The sequence below is a fragment of the Crotalus tigris genome, unplaced genomic scaffold (genome assembly GCF_016545835.1).
Source record: "Crotalus tigris isolate CLP2741 ecotype Arizona unplaced genomic scaffold, ASM1654583v1 scf7180000019953.484404808:943566, whole genome shotgun sequence".
NCBI classification, from domain to species: domain Eukaryota; kingdom Metazoa; phylum Chordata; class Lepidosauria; order Squamata; family Viperidae; genus Crotalus; species Crotalus tigris.
Genome location: NW_024097788.1, coordinates 468,526 through 480,634, shown reverse-complemented (window position 1 = coordinate 480,634; position 12,109 = coordinate 468,526). Strand labels below are relative to the sequence as shown.

At 41.7% G+C, this 12,109-nt stretch overlaps 1 protein-coding gene across 4 annotated transcripts in view; it reads left to right on the top strand.

Moving 5' to 3' along the window:
- Positions 1–12,109, top strand: part of DEPTOR (DEP domain containing MTOR interacting protein) — an 86,225-nt gene that overhangs the window by 54,247 nt on the left and 19,869 nt on the right. For all 4 annotated transcript variants that reach the window (XM_039365087.1, XM_039365088.1, XM_039365089.1 and 1 more), the window contains 3 exons: positions 241–426; positions 3,119–3,253; positions 11,009–11,079. In XM_039365087.1, coding sequence (XP_039221021.1) covers positions 241–426; positions 3,119–3,253; positions 11,009–11,079 — 392 coding nt within the window. The remainder of the gene's footprint in view (positions 1–240; positions 427–3,118; positions 3,254–11,008; positions 11,080–12,109) is intronic.

Below are 12,109 nucleotides of genomic sequence, written 5' to 3'. Positions count from 1 at the left end.
AGAGCAGGGGTAGGCAACCTTGGCTCTTTTATGACTCGTGGACTTCAACTCCCAGAATTCCTGAGCCAGCATGGCTTAGAATGGAAACCTCCTCAGCATGGCTGGCTCAGGAATTCTGGGAGTTGAAGTCCACAAGTCATAAAAGAGCCAAGGTTGCCTACCCCTGGTACAGAGGTTCCCTCCTAATTTTTCCACTCTGCTAAAATGAAGGCTTTCCTTGTCTTTCTTAACTGCCTCTAGTGTCCAACAAACACCATTTTATGGATAGCAACCTGCTCTATCAGTTCCGGATGAATTTCCGCCGCAGGAGAAGACTGATGGAACTGCTTACCGAGAAGTCTCACTTGGTGCCCGAGAGCCATGATAGTCCCTTTTGCCTGCGGAAGCAAAATCATGACCCCAAAAAACATGCCACTTTCCTCTCAGGTATAATATGTTTGATTAGAGCTGGAGGGTAAATGGAACTACAGGTAGTCCTTGAGTTATGACCATAATTGAGTCCCACAACTACAGTCACAAATTATGACCGTTGTAAAGTGGGTCGTCACATGACCAGATAACAATTTTATGACCTTGAGAAAATCGCCACAGTAATAAAATGAACTCTACAGCCATAAAGCAAATGCTGCGGTCATTAAATGAAAACTGGAAGTAAACACCAGTTTCTGGGAAAAAAACATTGTAAAGCCCAGCCACGTGATTGTGCAATGCTGCAAACAGCTGTAAAAAGTGGTCACTTGCTGTTGGAACTTCAGAATCGTAAGTAGTTTTTGGCAAGTCTGTCATACTTTGGGCAATCACCAAGTTGTAAGTCGAGGACTATCTGTATGCATAGGAACTGGTTCAATGTCTCATATTGTACAGCATGTTTAAATAACATCCAGTATTTCCGGATGCAGCTCAAAAGATGGGTAATTGTTTTTGAAGTATTGCATGGTTTGGATACCATATAGGAAAACCGGAAGGACCAAGGTCAGACCTCCCAAAAAATCAGAGATTAAGCAGGCCTATACAGTAACAGTGCACAAGTGTCCATCACTGAGAAATAAACAGCTTGCTGTCTATCATGATACACAGGTGGGGAACAAGAAATGCAAGGTTTGAATCTGGGCTCATATTTTGATGGCTTCAGGCTAATACCTGGCGACTGCTGGTTTTCTGCCCTAATTACATCTTTTCTAGTATCTATAATAAAATTAAAATAATCAAAGAGCTATGTCCTACTGACCTTCATGTTTGAGATCTGGGTGAAGTCTTGTACCCAGTTCCATATTTTCTGCTTGCTTTCTAAGTTCTCAGATAGAGATAAGAATCTGCCTTATTCTGACTCAGAACGTTGATTCAGCCAGCCTGGTACTATATCCCAGTACTAGATTTGATTCGTGACAAGTTTCCTTTTAAAAACATTGGTAATTTCTGAGCGTACTTGGAGAAAGGGTGTTTATTTGGTTTTTTTTGCTTCTTTCCTTTCCTTTTGCTATACATAGACAGCGGGCAGCCCTTGTCTGATTTTGCTCAAGGGAAGACAGCTCTTTTACAAAATCAGGTTCCCCACTCTTACGACACTCCTTGTATTGGCACCTGAGTCCCCAAACTTGTTACAAGAGAGGCTTACATGTCAAGCAAATACATTGTCCAAAATTGTGTTTATGACCAGTTTCGCCTGAAGAGGTGTATTTTGCTTTCAACGCCTTAGGAAGTGAAACGGTTCCAGGAAATTTTTGTGTATTCACATGAAGTTCATTGCTGTTAATTATACCAGGGTGTTGGCCTTTAATTCTTGACAAAAGGATGCGGCAGGGAATACACCCTGCAGGCAAAAATTCTTATCCCTGGCAATTCTCTGTTGAAGCATCTGGTGATAGGACAGATCTCCATCTGAACTTTTGGAGAGTTAGTGCTAAGTACAGGAAACCAAATGTGGGCAAACATCTTTATTCTTTATGGGTAGTCCTCGACTTATGACCCAACCCAAAATTTCCATTGTTAAGCAAGAGAGTTGTTAAGTGAGATTTGCCCCATTTTACGACTTTTCTTGCCACAGTTGTTTAGTGAATCACTGCAATTGTTAACTTAGTAATATGATTGTTAAGTGAACCTGGCTTCCCCATTGACTCTGCTCGTCAGAAGGTTGCAAAATGATAAATCACATGATCCCAGGACATTGTAACTGTCATAAATATGAGCCAGTTGCCAAATGCCTGAATTTTGATCAGATGACCATGGGGATGCTGGAACAGTTGTTAAGTTTTAAAAAGGGTCATAAGTTGCTGCTTTCAGTGCTGTTGTAACTTCAAACAGTCACTAAACAAATGGTTGTAAGTCAAGGGCTACCTGTACTCTTAGTGTTACAGTCTTTTAGCAGCCACCTGATGGGTAGTACAATGGGTAAGAAAGCAGAGTGGGACACACTTATTCTATCATCCATACCCACTTCTTTCTCACTCCATGTTTTCTTCCTCCCATGTAGCAGATTGCTTACATCAGTGGTCTTAAGACAATTACTTTTCACACAGCCAGTGAGAAACATTGCAAAATCAAAGTCTAGTTAGACTAGAATGCACAGAAAAAGTACAGGTTTCCCCCTATCCAGTCGTGTCTGACTCTAAGACACAGTGCTCATCTCTGTTTCTTGGCCGAGGGAGCCAGCGTTGTCCAAAGATCCTTTCTGTGGTCATATAGCCAGCATGGCTATATGCCAAAAGTGCATGGAACGCTGTTACCATCCCACCAAAGTGGTACCTATTTATCTACTTGCATTTTCATGCTTTCGAACTGCTAGGAGCTGAGGCAAGTAACGGGAGCTCACCCCATCGCATGACGCTCGGGTCTCAAACCTGGGCTATCAGCTCTCCAGCATCTTTAACTGCTGGAGCCATCACGCCCCTTTTAGAATGTACAGAAGAGGAGGGCAAAAGGTTTATTAAGTGCAACAACTAATCATATATCTACCTTGTTCAGCACCATCATAACTTCAAATGGTCGCTGAACGAGTGGTCATTCCATGAGGGTTAACTATAATAGGATTCTTAAGTGACAGAGGAATATATGGAAAACAGTAAGAGACCCAAGCTTGGTTCTTGTCTTCTACATAAATCTCCCTCTTTGGTTTGGTCAGTGAGCCCCAGCAAGGAGATCAAGATTGTCTCTGCGGTCAGACGGAGTAGCATGAGCAGCTGTGGCAGCAGCGGGTACTTCAGCAGCAGCCCGACCCTCGGCAGCAGCCCACCTGTCCTCTGCAACCCAAAATCTGGTAGGATGCTGAAGCATGTTTGCAACAGTGATAATTTAGGGCAGGGGTAGGCAACCTTGGCTCTTTTATGACTCGTGGACTTCAACTCCCAGAATTCCTGAGCCAGCCATGCTGGCTCAGGAATTCTGGGAGTTGAAGTCCAAGAGTCATAAAAGAGCCAAGGTTGCCTAGCTCTGGTTTAGGGGGTCTGCATTATTGCATGTAATTATGTGCACATTCTGTTTCTTTAAAAAAAAAATGCAAGTAGCAGCTACTGGGCTGGGGAATGTGATGATGGTTGATTGTGGCTATTTATTAGAGAGCAAATTTAACCCTTTTTTTTGTTTCCAATGGTGAAAATGGGTTGGAAATGGCTGTTTGAGCAGAAATTAATAACTTTGGAGGAATCATTACCATCCCAGGCAGAATTAAAGCTTACATATAGCTTCAAGTCATATCCTTGATACTTGGGGACCTCCTTATAGCTCAGTATAAAAATGCTTTTATAAAGATATTTGGTTGCGTAACTTACTAGCTTTATGCTCAGTATATCTCTCCCACCCCCACTCCTGCCCCTCTAAATCTTACATCCGGGCAGGAGGCAACAGCAATCCATTCTTGTTTGGTTGAAAATAACATTTAGAAACCAGAAGCTGAGTTTGAATTAGCAGAATGTAGTCCTCGTTTAGGGCTGCACAGATTTTTGGATTTAGAAGATATCTAGGTGTGCACATAACACCTGTCAGGAACCCTTTAAAGCCATGTTTTTGAAACTGGGCAGCTTTAAGATATGTGGAGCTCAACTCCCAGAATTCCCCAGCCAGCTTGATATCTAACATTTACTTTACTGTTTTGTTTAGATTTGTTAACTCACCCTAGAATAGAATAGAATAGAATAGAATAGAATAGAATAGAATAGAATAGAATAGAATAGAGCTGGAAGGGACCTTGGAGGTCTTCTAGTCCAGCTCTAGTCTAGTCTTCTAGTCGAGCAGGAGAATCTATATCGTCTCAGACAGGTGGATGTCCAGTCTCTTCTTAAAAATCTCCAGTGATGGAGTGCCCACGATTTCTGGAGGCAAACTGTTCCACTGGTTGATTGTCCTTACTGTCAGGATATTTCTCCTCAGTTCCAGATTGCTTCTCTCTTTGGTCAGTTTCCAACCATTGTTTCTCGTCCTTCCATCTGGTGCTTTCGTGGCAGCCCCTCAGATACTGGAACACTCCTATCATATCTCCCCTATTTCTTCTTGTCCTTAGACTAGCCAGACCCAAATCCCGTAGCCGTTCTTTGTATGTTTTAGAAGTAACTCAAGATGGAGAACTTATATAACCCACCTTCCTGTTCCTATGTTCCCCACAACAACAACCCTGTGAGGTGGGTTGGGATCAGAGAGTGACTGGCCCAAAGTCACTCAGCTGGCTTTCATGCCTAAAGCAGGACTAGAACTCACAGTCTCCTTGTTTCTAGGCCACCACTTTAACCAAGGAAACTGTTTGGTCCTGGGTTAAGGTTATGAACGGTAGATACAGATGAACTCCTAATCTTATTTTGCCCTCCAGATCCGTGCACAGTCCTAACATTTTTACATGCTTGTGATGCAAGTAATTAAATAAAATGTATATTTAATAAAGCAAAAGTCACTACCTGTCTGTCTTTGTAGAGCAAATAATCAAACCTGTCTAGACAACTGTAGGCTAAGCCCTACAAGGGGCAACCCCACGTTATACAATATTTTTTGGAGACCTGTACAATTTCCATTCAAAGACGTGGAACTGAATGTCTACAGGCTCCCAATAGTTAAATAAACAAACACACTGGGCACTTTCAAAGCTAGCATGCCAAGCTAAAGAGAACCCTGATAAGCTATGTCAGATAAGCTGGGGTGTTTAAATGATAAAACATTCTAGCATTTTAGATCACGTGTACATTATTATTGGCACAATAAAATAAAAATATTGTAAGGCTGTGAAGACTTGGTTGTGTGCCCTGGCCTGAGGCCCTGAATGTGTTAAGAGTCCCGTTTCCTGGTTGTATTAACATCCTAGTAGCCGTTTTATTTGATGTCATGTACATTTATTTTGTCCTGTGTTAAGCCTTCCAGACTTACTTGTTGAGATGGTCAGCTATAGAAATCAAAAAATAAACAATAGATCAGGGATCTTCAAACTTGGCCCTTTTATGACTTGTGGACTTCAACTCCCAGAATTCCTCAGCCAGCATGCCTGGCTGAGGAATTCTGGGAGTTGAAGTCCACAAGTCATAAAAGGGCCAAGTTTGAAGACCCCTGCAATAGACTGTTGGAATAGAAGCCAAATTATTACTAGTGGATTTGAAGGAGAAAGAGTTTCATTTGAGAATCAGGGGTTTGCTAGACAATGTGGAAAAATAAATTGTGGGAAGTGATCTCTGGAACCCTGGTGGCGCAGTGGTTAGAATGCAGTATTGCAGGTTAATTCTGCCCACAATTTGATCTTGATAGGCTTGAGGTTGACTCAGCCTTCCATCCTTCTGAGCTTGGTAAAATGAGCACTCAGATTGTTGTGGGCAATATGCTGACCTTGTAAACTGCTCAGAGAATGCTGTAAAGCGCTATGGAGCGGTATATAATTTAAGTGCTATTGTAAAGTGACCAACTTTTTTACGATGAGAAGGAGGACACAAATGAAGAAAAAAAAAGTGAGTCTAATGCATGCGTGTGTGCCGTGTCGTGTTTCGGTAAGAAGTAAACAAAGCCACTTGTGTGTGACGCACTCTCTCAAAACAATTCTCCTATGTGGAGTGCATGCGTCTCATAATCATGTCTTGCTGCACCGTACCGAGCCTTGACGAATCGTCATGTCAAATACAAATACGTCATATCACACGGAACGGATCGGCTTGGCATCAATCGAATACGGAGATTTACAGATTAGTCTTCAAATATCGAAAAGGAGGACATGTAGGAGGACACTTTTCGAGAGGACAGAAATTACAAAAGAAGGAATGTCCTCCCTAAAGGAGGACGATTGGTCACCTTAGCTATTGCTGTCTTTTCCAGCAACAGATATATTGCATAGAGTGCTGGTTTGGATATGATTTTTCCATTTAGAAGAGCCATGCTTGAAAACATCCTTAAGCTGGGTTCCCAAAGCACTATTGACTACATAGGTGCCCAGCAAAAAACCAGAGTAACCACATTATTCAATTAGACTTCTAGGCTAATAGATTTTTCTTAGGTTGATGGCACAAAGGCAACCACTTGTCTTGCCGTGTTTCAGCACATAGTCTACAGTGTTTGCGAACATTGACTAAGCAGCAATACATTTGATTTTACAAGCAATTCTTCATGGATTCCCATATGGTCATCCTTCATCTAACATTCAACGCTGTCTTTGTTGAATTCACAGCAGTGATAATATGTGAGTAGACAGTGAGGAGAAGACTGCTGCTGTGTCTCTCAAGTGCTGGTTAGAAATTAGAGATGCTTCTAGGTCAGTGCTTTTCAACTTGGACAACATGAAGATATATGGATTTCAAATCCCAGAATTCCCCAGCCAGTATGCTGCCTGGGGAATCCTGGGAGTTGAAGTCCACACTTCTTCAAATTATCAAGCCTAGAATATGGTTCTAGATTGCAGAGGCTGCCTGAAGGGTTTTTATTATTTTTTATTTGTCTCCCGTTAGTGGATTTTTTGTTTAAAAAAAACCAAATTGAGGTATGTGCATGGCTGAACGCTTGACAAATGCTGTCTTCTGTAGGCAAAGCAATACCAGAATAAAAAACTTTCCTGGAGAAGCAATTAGCTAAAACCCCAAATCACTGAAACTAGAGTATGTATGTAGAATGGAGGCAAAATCATCTCAGAATCAGATTAAAAAACAATGTTTTCTGCCTGGTTTGACTTCTCAATTGTAGATCGGTCTGTAGGTTTATTTTACAATTTATTTTTTATTTATTTTATTTCCATAGCCACCCATCTCAACTGTGCAATTCACAGCCCAGGCAGATTGATTTATGTGGAGCTATGAATGAAACAAGGAGCACATGAAAGGGGAAACAACAAAGAGATGACGCTAGGACTGAGAGGAGCCACAAAACTCTTTCAGCTGTCACATCAATTTGTATCTGACAAGCCCTTATTGAACAAGATGAAAGCTGCCATCAGCCTATTTTTGTTCTAAGCGATTTCCTGTACTTCCAGAAAGTTGAAAGATAACTCAATTCTGGGCTTCGAAATAAAAGGATAAAAATATGCTGATTCTAAGGAAAATTTTGACTAGGAAGAAATAATTTGGGCTTCTCCTTTTTCAGATCAGACTGGTTGTGCATTACCAACTTCAGCACAGTTTCTGTAGTTTTCAATTGTGTGATAGAAGGCGCTTTAATCATCTGAGGAACTCAGAAGCATGACTGATTTTGTGATTCTAGATCAGGGATAGGCAACCTTGGCTCTTTTATGAATCGTGAACTTCAATTCCCAGAATTCCTGAGCCAGCATGACTCAGCATGGAAACCTCTCCCTTTCTCCTCAGCATGGCTGGCTCAGGAATTCTGGGAGTTTGAAGTCCACGACTCATAAAAGAGCCAAGGTTGCCTACCCCGTTCTAGATATATTTCCTCCCACAGGTAGTCCTTGACTTACAACCATTTGTTTCGTGACCGTTCAAAATGATAATAGCCCTGAAAAATAAGTGACTTACAACCAATCCTCATAATTATGACCATCACAGCATTCCTCACGATCCCATGATCACAATCTGGGCGCACGTATTCATCATGATTGCAAAAGTCATTAAGGGAAGCTGGATTCACATAACGCCCGCATGAGTGGCTCAGCTGCAGCAATTCACTTAACAACTGTAGCAGAAAAGGTCGTAAAATCAGGTGCAACTCACTTAAACATCACCTTGCTTAGCGACAGAAATTCTGGTCCCAATTGTCGTAATTCGAGGACTACCTGTAATTTCCCTTCCTATTCTGGACATTATGCTTAGTATAAATGTATCCAGCCCTCTTAATTCTTGGCAAATAGATGGGGAAGAAAAGGAGGTAGTGACAGATTTTATCTTCTTGGGCTCCAAGATCACCGTAGATGGGGACTGCAGCCAAGAAATTAAAAGACGCTTGCTCCTGGGGAGGAAAGCTATGGCAAATCTAGACAGCATACTAAAAAGCAGAGACATCACCCTGCCAACAAAAGTGCGTATAGTCAGGCCATGGTTTTCCCAGTTGCAATGTATGGCTGTGAAAGTTGGACCATAAGAAAGGCTGAGCGCAAAAAAATTGAGGCCTTTGGACTATGGTGCTGGAGAAGACTCCTGCGAATCCCCTGGACTGCAAGGCGATCAAACCAGTCAGTCCTAGAGGAGATCAACCCTGACTGCTCTTTAGAAGGCCAGATCCTGAAGTTGAAACTCAAATACTTTGGCCACCTAATGAGAAGGAAGGACTCACTGGAGAAGAGTCTAATGCTGGGAAAGATTGAGGGCAATAGAAGAAGGGGACGACAGAATGAGGTGGCTGGATGGAGTCACTGAAGCAGTAGGTGTGAACTTAAATGAACTCGAGAAGATGGTAGAGGACAGGAAGGCCTGGAGGAACATTGTCCATGGGGTCGCGATGGGTCGGACATGACTTCACAACTAACAGCATAAAGTATAAATGCTGGGTTGCTGGCTGTGTTAATGATTGCGCAGTTAGCTTCTTCACATCAGTTTCAGTGGCACTGAATGTCAGCCTGTTGTTATCCATTTGTAGTTAAAAGTGTTGACTTCAGTTCATTAGAACTATTGCTGGACTTCTATGGACCAAGCAATAAAAAGCATTTTGGGGTTTATTGAACAGTGCTTGTGATGTTGTTCAGAAATGGTTAAGACACAAAGCTAGAAAACAGGAGACAGTGCATTCAAGTATACCCCAAGATGCTTTTTCATGAGGCAATGGTCTTTCTTGTTTTTCTTTAAAGACGTTTCCCTTCTGAAAGAATGCAGATGAACAGCTGTCTTTAAGGAGTATAAGTCCTTCCATTCCCCACCACCCAGTCAGAGCTGAAGAAGCTTCTTGGATGAGAAGCAAAATGTCTTCAAAGAAAAAGAAGGAAGTCCAGTTGCCTCGTGAAAAAGCATCTTTGGGATAACTATGATGTTGATGACTGAGAATCTCAATAGACATTCAAGTATATGTTTTACTTAATTAGTTTCTCCACAAGCATGTAAAAAGTTAGGACTGAGAAGCGATCTGGATTCAAAGGGCAAAATATGATCTGTATCCACTGTTCACAACTTTAATCCAGGACCAGACAGTTTCCTTGGTTAAGGTAGTACCTTAGAAACGAGGTGGTGAGTTCTAGTGCCGCCTTAGGCATGAAAGCCAGCTGGATGATTTGGGGCCAGTCACTCTCTCTTAGTCCAACCTACCTCACAGGGTTGTTGTTGTGGGGAAAATAAGAGGAGAAAAATGCATTAGATATGTTCACTGCCTTGAGTTATTTGTAAAAATAATGAAGGCAGGATAAATGAATGAATATGGAACAACCTGCCTCCAGAAGCTGCGAATGCCCCATCACTGGAAGTTTTTAAGAAGAGATTGGACAGCCATTTGTCTGAAATGGTATAGGGTTTCCTGCCTGAGCAGGGGGTTGGACTAGATGACTTCCAAGATCCCTTCCAACATTATTATTATTATTATTAGTAGTAGTAGTAGTAGTAGTATTATAAATAAAAGCATCATTCCTCTCTTCTTCACTGTAGCTATACAGGTAGTCTTCAACTTACAACAGTTTATTTAGTGACCATTCAAAGTTACAATGGCTTATGATCGTTTTTCACACCTTAAGAGCACTGCAGCATCCCCCGTGTGGTCAAAATTCATAAACTTGGCAACTGACTCCTATTTATGACGGTTGCCGTGTCCCGGGGTCATGTGATCCCTTTTTGCAACCTTCTGACAAGCAAAGTCAATGGGGAAGCCAGATTCACTTAACAACCAGGTTACTCACTTAACAACTGCAGTGATTCACTTAACAACTGGCAAGAAAGGTCACAAAATGAGGCAAAATTCACTGAACAAATGTTCGCAACAGAAATTTTGGGCTCAATTATGGTCATAAGTCGAAGACTACCTATACAAGGTTGTAACTGTGTTTTGTTTCTTTGGATTTAAATCAGGGGTCTTCAAATGTGGCCCTTTTATGACTTGTGGACTTCAACTCCCAGAATTCCTCAACCAGGCACGCTGGCTGAGGAATTCTGGGAGTTGAAGTCCACAAGTCATAAAAGGGCCAAGTTTGAAGACCCCTGATTTATATGCTCAGAAACCGGGCATTTCCTGGGCAGGTGCACATATGCCAAAACACGCCTGTAGACTTTGTGAAAAGGAGAAGCACAAATCAGTAACCAGCTCAGTTTTTATTATATGTTTTCTGAGGCAAGACGGCACTTCCTGCTCACCAGCTTTTTCCCTTAGAACTTCATAGTTTGAGCACATTTGGATTATTTTGGGTGCTCCATAAATCACTTTGTTGTCATTGAACATTTGATGTCTTTGACGGTTGTGAAAAATTGCCCATGGTTTCCTTCTTAAAGCAGGTACAGAGTAACATGTTCTCAGAAAAGGTCATCTTTGAGAGAAGAAAAAATCAGAAGTTGCAATATAACCTTTGTTAAAAAAATAAACTGAATGAAGCTGGACAATTCCAGATTATACTCCTAATTTGGAAACAACTTCATTCTCTGAAGAATAATCAGAACCAAATCTTATTTAGGTGTCTTTCCTTCCCTCCCCCCCCCCCCAGTACTAAAAAGAACAGTGACTCCTGAGGAACTTCTGAGGCCTGGGGCTCCTTATGCTCGGAAAACATTCACTGTAAGTTTCTGTTTCATATCTTTATTTATTATATTTGATAGTTTATTATCCACAAAGGTTTATGCAGTGTTGCAACCATTGCTTAGACCAGTGGTTCTCAACCTGTGGGTCGGGACCCCATTTGGGGTCGAATGACCATTTCACGGGGGTTGCCAAGCAAGGCTGTCCACCATTTTTCCCCCTTTTCTTTGGCCATGCCCCTGGCACCCGGTATGATGGGGTCGCGGCATTAGAAAGGTTGAGAACCACTGGCTTAGACTTTTAGCTATTAAATTTCTGGTGCTGAACCTGACGGTGTAATTTGACATCCTAAGGCTATTTTCGTGCAGTTGTATAGAAATAGCACATTCATTTTGAAATCATCTTATAAATATGATTAATATAAAGATTAGGGCAATGTGTTTTTATGCGCCTAGCTGGAGAAAGTTAAACAGAGTTGCAATGGGCTGGTACTTGGATGGGACACCAGCAAGAAATGTCAAGGAAGTAGGCTAGGAAAAGACAATGGCAAGCTGCTTTGATATTGCTGCCAGTGAAAACTACACAAACACATGCATGCAGTTGCCAAGAAATGAGCTGGACAGATATACAGGTAGTCCTTGACTTATGACCGATCACTTAGCACCTGTTCAAAATTATGGCGGACTCTCCAAAAGGGACTTACAACCTGGTTTTATAGTTCCAAAGTCACTCTGCATCATAGTCGTGTGAGGACATTTTTGGACTCAGCAGCCAGCTCCATTTATGGCCGTTTGTAGTGTCCCATAATTGTGTGATCATGATTTATAACGGTTTTGTCAGAAACTAGCATTTACTTCCTGTTTCTGGGGAAAAAACAGCCCAAAGTGAACAATGAGTTCACATAATAACCGTGATGTTCATTTAATGACTGCTGCAGGAAAAGTCATATAATTGGGCCCAGTCGCATGGCAACCCCCTTTACCGCTGTCATGACTTACGGCCGTAATTGCTAGACTCAGTTATGGTTATAACTTGAGGACTACCTATATACAGATACAGTAGATACATA